This window comes from Papilio polytes, unplaced genomic scaffold, assembly GCF_000836215.1.
Source record: "Papilio polytes unplaced genomic scaffold, Ppol_1.0 DF823621.1, whole genome shotgun sequence".
Lineage (NCBI taxonomy): Eukaryota > Metazoa > Arthropoda > Insecta > Lepidoptera > Papilionidae > Papilio > Papilio polytes.
This window is the reverse complement of record NW_013525583.1, coordinates 310,732-328,537: the sequence shown is the minus strand read 5'-3', so window position 1 is coordinate 328,537 and position 17,806 is coordinate 310,732. Positions and strand designations below refer to the sequence as shown.

General features: G+C 35.9%; 2 protein-coding genes across 2 annotated transcripts; one reads left to right on the top strand and one right to left on the bottom strand.

Annotated features, from left to right (window-relative positions):
* The first annotated feature begins 1,690 nt into the window (after positions 1-1,690).
* On the top strand, positions 1,691-4,738 carry LOC106104460 (glycine-rich cell wall structural protein-like). Its single transcript, XM_013284521.1, has 3 exons — positions 1,691-1,812; positions 2,792-2,850; positions 3,225-4,738. The coding sequence occupies exons 1-3, from the start codon at positions 1,795-1,797 to the stop codon at positions 4,555-4,557; spliced, it is 1,410 nt and encodes a 469-aa protein (XP_013139975.1). The 5' UTR covers positions 1,691-1,794; the 3' UTR covers positions 4,558-4,738.
* Positions 4,739-7,399: 2,661 nt separating this feature from the next.
* Positions 7,400-11,739, bottom strand: LOC106104465. Its single transcript, XM_013284528.1, has 3 exons — positions 11,695-11,739; positions 10,144-10,196; positions 7,400-9,570 (listed from the first exon to the last, which is right to left on the bottom strand). The coding sequence occupies exons 1-3, from the start codon at positions 11,710-11,712 to the stop codon at positions 7,431-7,433; spliced, it is 2,211 nt and encodes a 736-aa protein (XP_013139982.1). The 5' UTR covers positions 11,713-11,739; the 3' UTR covers positions 7,400-7,430.
* Positions 11,740-17,806: the final 6,067 nt, after the last annotated feature.

Here is a 17,806-nt window from a genome sequence, read left to right as displayed (position 1 = left end):
ACCTTTAAAAGCGCACGTTACGAAATCCGTGATTATCCCAAACTGGGAAGTTATTATCAAAACATACGCGACCTGTGAGCGATTTCACGACAGTTATGTTTTGCATAACACGGCTATGTATCGTACAACAGGAAATACTCTTCGCACAATGCACACCCATTCAGAAGCTTTCGTTTATCGCTAGTCCAGTCTTGGACGCCGCTACGTGCTTACAAGATGCCTGTACGGGTAGTCGCCATGATTTTTAAAGATAAATGAGGACATGATAAAACAACTTTTATACAGTAATGTACCTTCATCGTCAGCTCAGTATACTCTACTGAAGCTCGGAGCTGAAGTTAGGCGGTGATAAGTCCATAATCATGATGGACCATTGTGTTAACAGATATCTTTATATTTCTTAACAGATTTAGTAAAGATTGCATCACGATGTTTTCCTACACTGTAAGAACGTTAAGTAAATGTCATATGAAATTCTAAAATCAAAAAATTCATAGGACAGAACTTGCACACAGGACCTGCTGATTACAAGTCCAGCATTTAACATAGCTTCTTCAGATGTATTTTATTTTACACACAAAATGTATAACTGTTATATTAACATTACATTTAAATATAGATTACACAATGGGGATGTAACATTTCAAACGTTCGACATATGTTGTGTAGTTATGAATCTGGCATTATTTTTGTAAATAGGACTGTCCGTCTATTTCGTGCTATATGGTCATCATATTTGAAAATGGAGATATTGGTTGATTATGTTATCACTTGAATGAAAATGCTTAAATTCTGACCAAGCACTTACAAACAAACAATATTAACCTTATACTACTAAATATTATACATAAATACAGCTTTGTACAGATTAATGTTATAGCTAGTAATTAAAAACACGGCCGCCCATTAAAGACAAAGAATTATCTATAAAGAGGACAGTATTACGGAAGTCATTGCTGTACTGATTGCGTTTTATTATTGTTCGAACAATAGCCATTGTACTTTGAACTTATAGTTCACGGCTAAACTCTATAAAAAATGACTCAATTCAAACTATCAATAAAGCTCCTCCTTGATCGATAAAGAGATTAACATCATTTTACTTTGGGTTTAACGGTCGTAGAATTAAAAAAAACTTACGTGTACTTCCTATGTATAATACTAGATTTCATCCGCGACTCCGTCCTCATGGAATTAAAAAAGCAATAGCAAGTAGCCTATGTGTCCTTCCAGCCTGTCCTGTAAATCTCTGCCTGATGTTTTAGAAATCAACAGTTAGAGTTTCTAGCCTATACAAACTGTAACAAAAATCCATCCATCCAAACTCTGGCATTTATTGGATTGGATTGAAATATAACGAAAGTTATAGAAATAAAAAAAATGACTCTATTAATTTCCCCTTTGGGAATTGGTGCATTGTTCTTACGTTTAATTATCCTCGAGTCTTAAAAATGGGTATAGATTACGATTATTCCTAAAACTGTAGAATTGTTACTGGCACATTTTGTGTTAAATACATAAAAAGGACCTTTAACGAAAAAAGTACGTTTAAATTTAGATTATCAAATTAAATTATAAAATGAATTGTTACGTTAAACATTAATCAATGAATAATTCGTCTCATATTGAAGATTCAATTTAATTACACGAATTTACATTTTTCGGTTGGTTTTAGCGTTTCGAGTAGGGGTTGGTACATTCACTGTTATATAAAAGAGCAAAGCAGCGTCGTCGTCACAGCACTCGTGTTCTACAGTGGTTGAGTTTCTTTGGAGCCGGTCGCAGCCATTCCTAATGGCTTCTCGCTTGGCTGTGAGTAATGTTACGTGATTGTAAATTAGTTCCGGAATATGTGAGGCTCGTCCGAACTTAACGAAAGTTCACACGAATGTTTGAGGATTTTTTTTTAAAGATTAATAGTGGTCATTCACTAATATTTCTTGTTCTAAATAATATTGATTGTGCTAGGATGTTTACGGATGTCGAGAATAGAACTGATGGCCGATAGTACCCTTAACCATTGGGCTATAGTTGCTTTAAATTATTGGTCAAGTTTGTTTATTTCTATTAAAGGCCATTACAAATCGTATTAGTGATTGTATTATTCTTATACGAGTATATCCTTTTGTTATAGACTTGGGATTTTGGATTTATTACAAAGAGATTATTTGGTCCTTTTTATGCACATTGTATTGTTTTTATACTTAATAATATTAAAAACATCTAATTATCCAAATGCAATGTTTAAATTATATTATAATGTGATAGATGGCACGAAAAACTAGAAATATTGTAATTATCGTACTCATGTACGATTACTCTGTAATGATAGTATGATTACTAACTTAATCGATTTCTCAAGTGTCACTTAACTGCCGCACTCAAAGCAGCTTAACTGGTAAACAGTCGCTTACATCAGTGTAAAATGTATAGTGAGGGACTCTCTTAGTCTCGACTCTGAGTGTAAGATTGTTGAATCACACGTGTTTGTCATACTTTGGTTACGTCATGTAAAACAATTGGGTTGGAGGCGATAGCATCGGACAACTTGCAGTGTCCGCTTTCCATTTCGTACGGGCAATTGACCGTTTTATGGGACTCGGAACATGATTTACGTTGCCTCGATTATAATCCGTCCCATTATGATGTTGATTGCATATTCGAAATGAATATTAAATTATGCAAATACAGGATGTTTTATTAAGAAGATTTTTATTATGAATTTTGATCACGATGTTATCAAATAAAAATATTTTATTCTTCTTCTTAAAATGTTGTGTTATTATTTCAGCTGACCTGCGTGCTACTGGCTAGCGTTGGCATCTGCTCCGCGACTTTTGGCCATGAACAGTTAGTATTATTTACGTTTATTTCTTGCGATTTCATTGAAAAAGGAATAACGTTTGCAGCTTTCCTTATTCAACATTTTGCATTAGCGTAAATACATGCGGAAACAAAAAAATAAACGGAGTAATTTTGTCTTGATCTCTGTTTCTCACGTACTATCTATTCATTGCGGTAAATGGTGAAAATCGAGCCATTGTGTTTTCATTTATCTATACATATAGTTTTCACTTGTATCTTATATCTGACATGCTGGCAATGCGATCTATGATTTCACATTATTGTTTTAAATTATTTAGGCTGTGTTTATAGCATGCGAACATTTTAAAATGACGAATACCGTTGATTAGCCTAAGATTGTAATAACTGTTTTGTTGCAGTGTTCACATACGAGTTCACATACCGGAGGAACATCACTCGTCAAAGGAGGTTGTAGTGCACGAGCATCATGATCACGGACACGGCGGAGGCGGCGGGGGAGGGGGATACGGAGGTGGCCACGGCGGCAGTTTCGCAGATCACTTACACGGAGGCTTCATAGACCACTTAAAAGGCCACGACCACGGCGGTCATGGTGGTCACGGCGGCTACGGAGGTGGATTTGGTGGTGGCCACGATATTTCCATCGGAGGAGGATACGGAGGCGGCGGAAGCCATGACTTTGGCGGAGGCCACGGAGATTTAGGATTTGGAGGTGGCCATGGAGGTGGTGGATACGAAAGCCATGACATCGGCGGTAGCCTCGGAGGTGGACACGGAGGACATGATTTTGGAGGTGGCTACGGAGGTGGTTTCGGAGGTGGACACGGAGGTGGTCTTGGCGGTGGCTTTGGAGGTGGTCACGGAGGCAGTGGATACGGGGGAGGCCATGGAGATAGCGGTTTCGGAGGTGGTCACGGAATCGGCGGTGGATTCGGGGGACATGACTTAGGTGGTGGCCATGGGGGCAGCGATTTTGGCGGTCACGACTTTGGAGGTGGTCACGGTGGTGGTCATGACTTTGGAGGTGGTCACGGGGGCGGTCTAGATATTGGAGGTGGACATGGGGGTTATGATTTAGGAGGACATGGAGGGGGCGGTCATGGTATTAGCGATGGCCATGGTGGAGGTGGAGGATATGGAAGCGGACATGGCGGTGATTTCAGTGGAGGCTTAGGAGGTGGATTTGGAGGCGGCCATGACGGTGGCCACGATTTTGGGGGTGGATTTGGTGGCGGCCACGGAGGACATGACCATCACGGCGGTGGCGGAATATCAGGAGCAATAAGTGGTGGTTTTTCATCTGGTGGCCACGATAGTTACAGTGGCGGCGGTGGAGGTGGCCATGGCTTATCATTTGGGGGACATAGTAGTCATGGTTCTGGCGGTCTTGGCGACTTCGGAGGTGGCCACGACTCTTATAGCATCGGAAGTCATGGCGGAGGCGGTGGTCACGACAGCTATTCACTAACCAGCACTTCGTTCGGCAGCGGCGGTCACGGTGGTCATGGTGGAGGTGGCGGTGGTCACAGTTTTGGCGGCGGCCACGGTGGTGACAGTTACAGCCTAGGCCATGGTCACGGTTCCGGCGGTGGACACGGGATTGCGGATATAAGTTTAACAGACATTGGTGGCCACGGAGGTGGTCACGGGGGAGATGAATTTGGTGGTGACAGTTACACAAACGCTCTAGGCGCAGGTCATGGCGGCGGCCCTTACCACAAACGGAAATAAATACATTGTTGGCAACATTGTTAAAAAAAATCAACTAAGTCATAGATTCTGATGTGCATACAAATACAACGATCTTTAATGTTTATCCAGTATTAAATTGTACTATATTTTTGGTTGTACATAGGTTAGCTTAAGTTATTGTTATGTTGTTTTCTAGTAAAATATTATTTAATTATTAAAATTGCGTTTTATTTTAGCGAAAAAGTGTTACCTATATTCAAAGAAGTCGTCAATGTGTTTTAAACCTGTGCATCCCAGAATGTTTGAGAATTTTGAAAGCCCAATAATTAGTATTCGAAAGTAAATAAATATTTATGTGGCGTTAAGTAGTCACTTAACGCCACATAAATATTTATTTAGGACTTGGAGCTATAGTCATAGCTAATTATGTGATCGATAAATAAAATAAAACGAATGAACCGATAAATGAAATCGGATAATTTATATCATACTCTGTCATATTGAAGTTAAATATTTTTATTTGCTTATTACATGTTAACTAAACAATCCTGTGTTTGTTTGTATTTCCTTTGAGTTTTCTCACGTCCCTGATACTACACAATTACCGACAAGATTGGTGGTCAGGGCTAAATAGATAGTGAATGCTGACCTCTCATTATAGTTGACTTCGAGTATTAGAAGTTACCGAGGTGAGGGGATTCGTTGTTTGTTTTTTTTTTAGAAGAAAGAGTAGCAGAGGCCACATTTAAATCCTTCGCAGAAATGGGACGGATCGCCCTGTGCAATACGACCAGATAGTAAAACGGCCGATAAGATCATACGTTTTTACATAACTCTTGTCTGTGAAAGTTATTAATTGAGGGCGGAGCATGATTATGAAACCGCTCTCAGCGCCTTTTGTAATTAAGACAAGTAAATTTTCCATTAACTTAACGAGCACTTATGTCTTAAACTTATACAGGTCATATCGTTATTGTCCAACTGACAAGAGTCCAATGTTTTTCGCACATATGTAAGTTTTTATATAGATTCTTATGCATGTATTTTCTTGGGCTGTAGGCCCTTAGCCATCACATAGTACTCGTATGTATACAGTTGTTACGTTCTTGTTATGTAATATATAAAAGTTTCTGTTGATTAGTCAACAGAACCTATTTTTGTTAGTAAGGAGAACTTAATTAAAATTGGAAAACTGCACAATATATATAATATATAAGTACTATATAAATACACGTCTAGACTATATAAAAAGTAAAAATTTACAAAAAAAAAAAGGTTTGAAACGCGCAGGTAACTGATTTTAAAACATTTATTGTAATAACTTTGTGAAAATAAAATTCATAGCAGTAATTATTGGTAGATAATAGTGTACACTTATAATTTATTTGACAGAAAAATAAGTTCTGCACGTATTAAACGACGCGTACAACCTATTCTTCTGCCGTAAATCCCGACGCGTCTCCGACACGAGGAAATGAACGAATGAGCGATTTCAGCTATATCATTCACTCATTCAGTGATTGATTAGAAGCGAATACTCGCGCAGTTGTATTGATTTTCCTGACGCGTCCGTAAAACGGTTCTATACGTCTACAAATAAGTACAGCATATGTATGCAGTATTCTAATTATGTATTCATTCCTGTACCGGGTAAACATTCATTACTCGTTAATTTACTAGAAAATAGATTTATTATCTCTATCTACATTTACTTTGGAATGCTGTAAGCGTCTTAGAGAACCTTACGTAACATTTAAATTTGAACAATACAAGACAAATTAGGGCTAAGAAATAGTTTAGTATGTCGTAATCTTTAAAGAGTGCACTTCTTTACAAGTCACGTAATGGCATGAGAAACTTAAAGTTGTAGAGACACGAGGGCTTAACGTTACGTAAATCTTAACACGCCTAAACCCTTCTCTTTAAACTCGAAAGCTCCGCTCTCTGATACCAACGTCCGAACGTCGGACAAGGAAAATTGTTTCCTGTAATCAATTAGTTTTCTATAATACATTTGTAATTTAGTATGTTTACAGTTGTTATTTTCTTGTTATGTAATGTATAAAAGTTTCTGTTTACTTATATCTCTACAAAAAAATCCAAATCGAATTCGAAGATTGTAAGCTGTCCACAGATTTTTCATAAAACCCTACAGCATTTCTTTTATATTTTATATATAATATTGTACAATAATAGTATGTAAAAACGTACAAGTTCGATTTTTACGGTGTATAATTTTCCATAAATTAATATAAAAAATGTAAAATACCTCGTAAACTTTATATAATATTTTATTATATTAGTTTGGTTTTAACCATTTTACTGATTACATTCAATTCCTCTCGTTCATATTATAGATGGATACACTATTATAAATAAATTAGTACATTTTTACAATAAATAAAAGCTGTGATATGTTTAAAAGGTGCTATTTACAAATTTATACATAATATATTCGTTGAGGAACGCAATGTGGAAAGAAATTTCTTATTGTACGAAGTCCATATTCCTTTCAGTTGTTTCATATTTATTTGGTCTCAGTGCACTATTGCGGCTTTAATTTGAAAGGCGCTTTTGACTTGTACTACTTAAAATTTAAGATATTCAATATAATCTTTATTAAGCTGATTCGTGGCGGTAAATTTCAATGAAAATAATTAAAATAATTTGAAAAGTTAATTTTAATTTATTTTTCTATTTAGAAAATGTATTAAAATTCGTACAAAATGCTTTTATGTCGTCTGGCTTCACTTATACTAAAAATCGCGTTAATTTATTAATTTAAATAAATATTTCATTCAAAATAGTAAGATAATAAAGTAATTTCTTACTTATTTTCCACAATAAGGTACATAGAGCTAAGATCACCAATATTTACACTCTTATATCTAAGATAAATAGTCTTTATTCAACTAAATTTTATCACCATACTTAACTTGACTTCTTTCTGTGGATGTTCTAGAGTTGACATTGTTTGTGTACTTTTCGCTTGAACGTGACCGGATCTTATGAAAGTTATCACTGTTTTTCATTTCTTTCAAGCCTCGGTTTCTTCCTAACGTTGGCGGATTTGTGACCGTAATCGCGTTGTTCTCTTGATATTTCTTACTATATCTGTGTTCTTCGACAATTTCAGTTGGCCGTGTTGTTAGTTCAAAGGTATTTTCATTAGTTAGGAACTCTGGCGTAGAAGTAGTGGTCGCAATAGTTGGAATCGGCGTAATGGCAGGCGTTGGGGCTTCCGCGTATTGATAATTATTGTTCGACGCTTCTGGCACTGATAGTTGATCATCAGCTAATGCTTTTACTGCCATTATCGTGTAATATTGATATGGGGAAGATTCCTTGTCAGTTAATGATGCGGATGTCGCACTGTCATATATAACTGATTCATCGTAGTTTTCACCGTCAAGGGCTGACGGTGCACCATCATTATCACCGATTAAAATATTTTCATTCGCTAAATTGTCTGAATACTTCATATTTTGATTTCCAAATCTGATATTCTGCGATGATATTGATTTCTTTCTACCTTTCCTATTTTGGTGGCCGTACGTATTATGGTGATTTTTTTCCTCTGCTCGGTGTACGTTTGATGAAGATGCGTAGTTATCGTATTCATAATTATTTACAAAACTATCTTTAAAATTCGAAAATTGGTCTTCATAAGCCGATATACCATTCGCACTTGGTGCGGTACCAGAATAAGTTTGTGACGATGGTTTATAGTCGTGAACTATTTTCGATGACACCGTAAATGGAACAGGAATATTAGATGGTTTCTTTATGCGATAATCAGGTGTCGGTTTACCAAAGTACGTGGGTATTTTGTTACGAGCTTTACTACTGACGCCGTCTTTGTATCGAAATGATGATACAGGTTTGAATTGGTTCACATTGTCGTTTTGTGAGGTTACATATAATGATGCGGGAGCTACCGCTTTTGTTGGCTTAACACGACTGGATGAATACATATTTTCGTAAAAAGTATAATCTCCGGAAGAAGATTTCGTTGGTCTATGTGTGTACTTGCTTTTAACTCTTTTTGGCAAACCTGAATCGATTCTAATACCCTGGCTGTTGTAGGTCACTTTTGGTGGTATACTAAAAATATCTCTTGTCATTTCAACTTCCTCAGGTATCTCGCCATGGTCGTGAAAAAAGTGGTCATGTGTTACTTCGCGGGGATTGTATGCGGCATATTCATATTGAGCAGGATTTCCCATGGAGTTAGGAATCGCAACAGTTCTATAGGGATCCGAAGGCATCGCAAGTATTTGACCTTGTTTAAGGGGAATCAAGGAATGGGTATACGCAGGTATACCCCCTATTGGCTCCAAGCCAACAACACCAGTATATTTCGGTTCTTCATCGAACACTACTTTGTGAATGTGTTCTTCGCTGTAAGTGTGAAAATGCTCGGTGTTGCCATCGACGATTTTTTCAAATCGCGGTGGTTTTTTGAATTTCCTAATCGTACCGCCATCTTGTACGTCTGAATAAAACTGTTCATGGAATGTTGAGATGGGAAGATCATTTTCTTGCTGTACCGTATTCGCTGGCTTACGAACTGTAATTCTTTTGGGTTTCACTTTTCTGATGATCTTTTTACGCGGCGGTTCACTTACTTTTACTACCTTGATTCGTTTAGATGTATGATGATTAGTGTCTGATGGAGATGCAATAATTGACGTCGGAACTACATAGCTATCGGCAGGTTCCGGCATGGGGGCTAAATCGAATTCTTGTTCGTCAATATCTGTGTGTGTGGGTCCATAGTAACCGCGGGCATGGTAAAGTGGTATGAGCTTGGAAGATGCTGCAGTCAGACCAGGTGTTCTCACTGAGTCTTCGAGTATGTCTACAGAGTTGAGTGGTACGATGTTAGCCACAGTCGGCAGCGCAATGTTGGTAGGAACAGCTACCGCGCCCTCTGCGTTCGGCATAAACGCCGGCGCATACTGTGAGGACGCAGGGTGATTTGTTATGTATATCTTCTTGTGGTGATGTATGTGCTTCACCGTTTGCGGAAGATGTATGCGAATTTTCTTCCTGCAACAAAGGGACTTTACTGTCTCGAGTGTAAAGAATAAACTAGTTTATGGGTTTGCGTGATTTGCGAAACAGGGTTATTGTTAATGAGCTAGTTTCAGCGAAATGAGGCGGTGTGTTGCAATAGATTAATCGCACGCAAGCACGTTGTTTACTTTTTATTCTGTTCCGTATAAAGTCGTTGGCACAACGCGTGATGCGGTAGTGCTTTCTCTTGGGCCCTCTCTACCTTGAATAACGTTTGATACATTCATTCTATTAAAAATTCCTAGAGAAGTTGTTGTTTTTTTTTCAATACAAAACGTTATATTATGAACAATTGACTTACGCTTTCTACTGAGTGCGTATATGTCGCGCTTGGTTGACTGACTTAGTTTAGCGTGTCTAAGTAAGCTCATTCAAGTTAGTGCATGGAAGTTAATTCGCCAGCAAACTGGTGTTTCTTTAAATCGCTTCGCTATAACAGTATTTCGCGTTTACCTCAACAATGATGTCTAACAATTTGACGCCAGCTGTCACATGAGATTTAAGGACTTGAATTAAAGGAATTGATATTCCTGTTTTATTACTTACTTAGGCCCATCTGCCTGAACTTGTACGGAAGCGATAGCTGCAAGAAGAGCCAACTGTAACAAAACATTTCCATACATAAAACAATGTGTAAACCTTATAATCCCCTATTTAGTTATCTCCGTTAAATACCCCACTATCATTGAAGTCACCTTTTCACATATTTGTACAAAAAATGTTTTAATCCCATTTAATACGTTTGAAAAAAAGAGATAACAATAGATTTTTGAACAGTGTATTGTCAGTAACGCGTAGTGTGCAACACTTGAAGTGAGGACATTTTCTTATCAAGCCTCTTAGAAATTTCATAAACGGTCTTCTCAGTAGTCACTCCATCTTTATAGCAATCACAATATCCCATACATACTGCCCTATTTATAATGTCATACGTACAGCGGCAACACCGAGATCTACAATGCCCAAAGACATCAGCAACACTACAAGGAACAGACGCGACGCTGGCTTTTGAGAAAATGGTACACTCGCTTTTTACTCTTTTCATAATCACCTACCATTCTCTGTCACATACAACTCTTCCATCCCAATAAGATACCATGCTACTAGTTACTTATTACAGCTAGCAGAGTACAGATTTCTTTTGGCTACTTTTGCTACATGCTCATTAGCAAAAAGATAAAAACATCACCGTCAACTATTTTGAATTTTCATCTCTAAAACACATATACAAAAACTACGCCACTCCTCTCCTTCTATGTAAAAATAAATTTAATTTTACAGAAATCACGTTGCTTCACTATAATGTAGTTAGAATTATTTAACTTTTAGACGTATCTAAGTTATTTTTATTGAACTTAGTTATGAAAAATACAACGAGAAAAAAAATGATATGAATTTGTAATGTTCCAATAATAATCAAAAACATAATAAACAATTAAAGAAACGAAAATATGTACAGACATTTCTCTTAAAAGAGCTTCGTAGCTTTGAGCACGTAATCCTACGTTGATTTTTATTCTGTTTTTTATTTATTTATTTAAAATGTCTAAAGTCAATGTAATTATGAATGACTTATAATTCTAATTTTTCTCGATATATTGCATTGAATTTTAAAAAGACTTTTAAAATTTAATAACCATGCATTCACTATTATTAATGACTGTTATTAAATTAAGTAAGAAATAATTAAAAAAAAGAACGGGATGGTTAACTGTCGAGCCAAATCTGGCTCAGAGCCTACCCTATATTAGGTTTGATTAGGCCCTAGTCAATCATATATTTTTAATGTCTTCGCAAATATGCGTAGGTTGTAACACGATGTTTTCCTTCACCGTAAGAACCTTAGGTAAAATATGCATATAAAATCCATAAATCGTAAAACATTGTTACATGCAAGGATTCAAACTATAGACATGCAGATTACATGTACCTGTACCCCGTCGTTTGTACCTTTACCGAATTAAAATAGTATTCGCTACTACTTTTAAAAGTTCCCTTCACCACAGTCCTATAATATTGATAAACACTATTTACACAAAAGATCACTTATTCACTGTCACAATACCACATATAAAAATCTCGTTTAAAAATACCGACCAATTTCCACCAATCCATGGCCGTCAGCCGTAACAGTGGCGAAGATAGATTTAACACTATGTAATAACTGCACCAGTCAAAACTTCACTAGACTTGATGTTAGTATGGTAATCGTCGGTGATGCGCTTGTTCATTTATAACATTAATTTTTACGCCTGAAAGAATACAACGATTACAACGTGTGTGCAGTATACAAGCACAATGCACTTATTTACGCCTAGACATTGTATACTACAAGGAGCGTCGGTGGCTCAGTGGTTTAACTTTACTTGTAATCTACAGGTCTTGGGTTCGAATCCCGCCATCTACCAATGTTATTTTCGATTTTTGGCATTTTCATATGTACATAATTTACCCGACGTTCTTACGGTGAACGAAAACATCGTGATGCAACCTGCACGTCAACCGACCAACCCGCACTTGGCCAGCGTGGTTGACTATGGCCTAGTCACCCCTTGCTTTAGGGTAAGATTCGAGCCCCTCGGTGAGGAATTATAGTGAGCTGCTGATGAGATGGTGACGATTTTATACTGGCATTGGTAGAAATCTACGCATGTTTAAAATATATGTACATATACCATCGCGAAACGTCAAAATGATCTAACACATCCCTTTTCGACCAGGTAAATCCCTTTTAAACTGTCACTAGCTGCGATGAACCATTTCTACTACGAGTATATTTTATAAACACAAATTTATTGTCTAACTAGCTTTTGCCCGCGACTCCGTCCGCATGAAAAGAAAACATAAGTCAGTAGTCTATGTGTTCTTTCAGAATATCCTCTATATCTATACCAAATTTCATCAAAATCCGATCAGCTGTTTAGGCTACAAACTCTAACAAACATCCATCCATCTAAACTTTTGCATTTAAAATATTAGTAACATTGCACTGCAGTCTTCTGAAACCTTCTCCCTTCGACAGTATTTAATAAGTACGACTAAGAACCCTTAAAAGCGAGCGTTTCTATTATTCAAAGTCCTGCATCACATATTCAATTTCTATATTTGTGATTTTTTCTTCTTTTTTTAATAACGTGTATGAAAAAAAATCAACTAATTTATCGGTACTTGTTTTAAGAATTTTTTAAAAATTAATTGCAACCGCACAAATGTAAATGGGGTTGTAAAATTTGCAGCCGGTTGCCATGGCAACGGAGATGCCAAATTGCATATGATGATATTGCGCGAAAAAAAAACGGAATATGTACATTTATAGCTTTTGTTGTGTTGGGAGTTTTAAAGTTAACTTTTTAATGCGCAATTATTTTACTCGTATACTCGTTTAATCATGATTAGCTATACGGAGAGCTTTGAATTGAGCGTTAAGAAAGGCATCGCAATCGACGCTCTCCAATGTTATTCACAAAGGAAAATAAAACGTTTCCTATTTTTTTTTTCAAATGTTTTATACACACAAAGTATTAATAGTATAGTATACTATTTGTTAGAATATATAATAGAAAAAAATCTTTAAAATGTAGTTAGATATAAGCAAAATGTAATGTATGCTATGGAAGAACGGGACATTCTGTCACAAGTAAATAACTTACTTACAAGAATGTCCCAGCACCAGAAATCTACTTGTAAAATATGTATGATTTTGAGTAATAAATTATTATTATTATTATTATAATCTCATATCTTTATTTTCTTATTTTTATATATAATATATTTCACATGATTTTCTTAAAAAAATAACAAAATAAAACATATTATATAAAAAAATAGAGCACCACCGGCTGCGGAATCTGATGACTCAAGCAACCAGTGGTCAGGGCTGCAGAGACAGGAACCTCCTCACTAGTCGTGCGGTTTCTAAAATAACCGCCTTTTGAATCGGGCCCTTAATCCAACTGTCTAGCGAGAGCTTCTTGAGGTGTTGGTCGAAGCTCTTCGCTATCAGCCCTTGTGCCGAAACGACTATCGGAATAATGGTAGTCGATTTCATACGCGACATGGCGGTAATCTCGTGAGCCAAATCCAAATATTTTAATAGCTTTTCATTTTCGGCTTTCACGAGATTCTCGTCATGTGGGATAGTGACATCGACTAACATTAGTATTATTATTATTAGTATGTTATTTCATTTTTTTTAATCTATTTACATCTATTAGTTTAACAAATACCCATCCACCTATATCATCATCAACTTGCCCTTATCCCTTACGGAGGGTCGGCACAGTATGTGCTGCTCTTCCATACATCTCTATCAGCCGTCATATCTGAATCCACGCCTTTCTTAAGCATATCCTCTTTCACACAATCCATCCATACTTTCTTCGGTCTTCCTCTTCCTTTGTTGTCATCCACATTCAGTCTTAACACTTTCTGGTTTATGTCCCCATCATTTCGTCGCATAACATTAACATTCGTGGATGGACAACCACTTATATAAACTTTTGAATTTATAACGTTACTAAGATGGTATACTTTATACGATAAGTTAATACTAAAGTTTTATAACGGTAATCACTCGTATTAATTTAAATTCATCTCTTACATTCCCTTAGCAATAAACAGAGACAACAATATATGTTAACAGTGTGTGCAATTTTAATATCTAACGTTTTAAAGCGGTATCGATATGAAACGGATGCAGAAAGTGATTACATCGTTAATTAACCACAGCAGCTGTGCACGACCGTGAGCTGAGAGCCTTGCACTTGCGTGTACCACATGCAGGAAAACGCCTCGATAGATACACGTAAATACTAATGGTTAATTATTTACAATTTTGAAGTTGTCCATATATCTAAGAATGTATATTTAATGAAATTGGATTTGTATTTATAAAGTACCATAGTTGTTGCTCCACGTGAAATAAAAAAATATAAAAAATGTAGCCTATATTACTCAGGTACTTATAATGGTGAGAGAATCTTTGAAATCGGCCCAGTAGTTTATGAGTTATTTTCAATACATAAAAATTTAAACACAAATCTTTCCTCTTTATAAAATTAGTATGAAAATGCATGTTACAAAATGGATAAGATATGAAATTAGTATTAAAGGAAGTCTGGTAGAGAAACGAAGAAGTAAAAGGTTAGCGTGTTATTAATAAGAAGAATCCTATGATACAATGTCTTTAATTATGTTTGTGGAGAAGTACGCCGCAAGAGGTAGTTCTAGTAACGTTTAACATGACGAATGATAGATGTTTCTGGAACGAATACTGAATGGTGCGGTGACTCTAAGTGAGTTTTCTTATTGGTTTTAATTCTATCTTTAGTAGCCTAATAGACTTGATCAGTTTTCTCGAAAATTCCAAATTCCTCCAACAGTCTGTTAGGCTTATTTTTTTCCTAGACTTTTACAATGTACAAGTTTTCTTGAGTAGCTGATTTGGTTTGCATTTTTAAGTTACACTTTCTGATATATCCAATTTATAACATGTAACAACAAAGGCGTGAAGACTGATGCGTTCGCGTAATGGTTGCAATTGAGAAAGAAAGTGTAAATAAACTATGAAAGCGCATTACAAACTAATATGCTCAAAGGAGTTGCGTAAGGTAAGCTGTGCCGCTTTCTAGAAATCCGGTGCATCGTCCGACTATGATCCGTTGCACCTATAAAAACTATTTTTAATTTCCGGTCTTACGTCGCTCTTGTTTGTGTCTATGGTTTTTTAAATTAACTTTATGAAATATTGTTCGCACCTGTTATGTCTCATATATCCGTAACGTACTATTTTTAATGGTTTCCTTACAAGTTTCTTTGGAAAATTTTATTGTGTTGAACCTGACAACATTAGTAATAAATGCAGATGTTTGTATGATAGTAAATATTCATTTTTTTGAGTACAATATGTCTCATATTCATACAATAATTTGAAGATATGGAATAACATGTAATGGTAATATTAATAAATTGTCTTATATAGTTAATTGCTTGCTACTTTAAAAAATAAACGACCTAAGATAGATAGGATTCAGAGTTAAAATATATTGAGCGACAAACTTTAAAAATGTACTTGAAATAAACCCTTACCGTTACTTAAGGACAAGATTCTTATCTGTCTATAGTTTTAAATTACTCGTAGAACGTCCCACGTACGTCCAGCAGATAGTTTTGTTTCCCACAAGGTATGTGAGCGTGCTATTAAAATGTTACGAGCCTGTAACCAATGTAATTGTGACCAATTTCTGAACCTTTTTATTACCCATGCAACTATTAAATCGTTATCTGAACCCGGCAGGGAGAGGTGCCACGCTTCGATGATACCCCGGTGACAATGCTCGCATTTGTTAACGGACAAATATTCTATACCTACGGGATTTAAAAATATTTTTTTTACACAACAGTCAACTACTGGGATTCGAACTCACGACTTCTAAAAAGAAAAAACCGTGTTTTATTAAATACGAGCTGTTGCCCGCGACTTCGTCCGCGTGGTATTAGAAAACATACAACCTACATTAATTACAAAAAGCTACGTATCCCTCGGGAACCGAAAATTTCTCGGGGATGAAGCTTATACCATGTGTACTCCAGACTTTGTTTTATATCTGTGCCAAATTTCACAAAGATATTTTGAACCGTTGCAGAATGATCGAGTAAACATTAAAAAACTAAATTAATAATTCCCACGGGAATCGTAACTATTCCCGGGATAAAAAGTAGCCTATGTGTTCTTCCAGACTATGCTCTAAACCTGTGCCAAATATCAAGGAGATCCGTTCAACCGTTTACGCTACAAACGCTAACAAACATCCATCCATCCATCCATCCATCTAAACTTTCGCATTTATAATATTAGTAAGATTGTTCTATTGGTGAATAATAGAAATTAATGAAACAAAAGGAACGTTATAAAAAATGGTTGTTGATATTATATGGTCACAATATTGGTTCCCGGACAACGAAGACGGACCGACAACGTAATTTTTATACTCCCCCTACAAAGCTGCGTCAACTTAAAATATAGAGCAAGAACTTTTGATCACTTAAAACGTTCGTATCGTATTTCAATTTCAAAGTAGAAAATGTTCTGAACTATTTCGTGTTTTATTGAGTTAAAACGGCTTATGTATTTAAGTATTTAGCTTTTTTTGAGATCGCGTGTCTTGTTCGATGTCCAGGAAATAATGATGCTTACGCAACAGTTTCGTTGTAAATTCATTTACACAATTGTTTTAAGAATTTCAATATGTGTAGTTATGCGCTAGGCAAGCGTGACGGGCCCTTAGTCAATATTTAAAAAAAACAGCTTAGATACCCTAAATTCTAATTATGTGTAGATATGATTTTTGTAGGACTGTAAAATAAAAAAAAGTCAGATATATCTTTATATTTTGAATCAATTATGTAAATTAAATACTTTGTAAACAATAGATATAATAAAATTGGAGTGTCTGTTTGTTATATCAAAAGAAAAATTTCAGATTTCGGGAAGATGATGTACTTGCGTTGCTAATAACGAAATCGCATTTAAAAATTTTTTGTCTGTTTGTCAGCCACGTTGGTTCCGGACAATCTTCGACGCGGCTAGGCCGATTTCGACCGGGATTTCACTGAAGGGTTGCCGACATAGACGGGCATATTATAGGCTACTTTTTTATCCTAATATTGCGTAGACAAAGTCACAGGCAACAGCTAGTTGATTATTAAAATCTTTTCTTGACATGTAATATATTTTTAAGTTGATTTAATAAATCACTTTCGCTATATCATTTCCCTGAACATCGGCGCATTTTCATGAGTTTCACCGGCGCTGGTGTAAGTGTAGGAAGTGCTGTTCGCAATCACGCGACGCCTTGACACCTAAAATAAAGGTAAGAGTACACTGCTTATAAAATAAAAAAATCCTTCTCTACTTTTTGAATAAACTTGTTGAATAATATTTTGTAAATATTTCAGTGAACAGCTTCAGCTATAAAATTGTTTACGTTATAATTTGAAAGATACTTACGTGGGAATTTAAATAAGATAATTTAAGTAAAACTATGACATAAAGCAATGTGCACATATATTTTTTTGTGATCTTTTCAATAATAGTTACTAAAATGGGCCCTGAATATAAACTTGAAATTTAAGTCAGGTTTCCACTGAACTATGTATTTCTAAAGTATATAGCAATGGCTCCTATGTAAACTATAGTATATTTGTAACA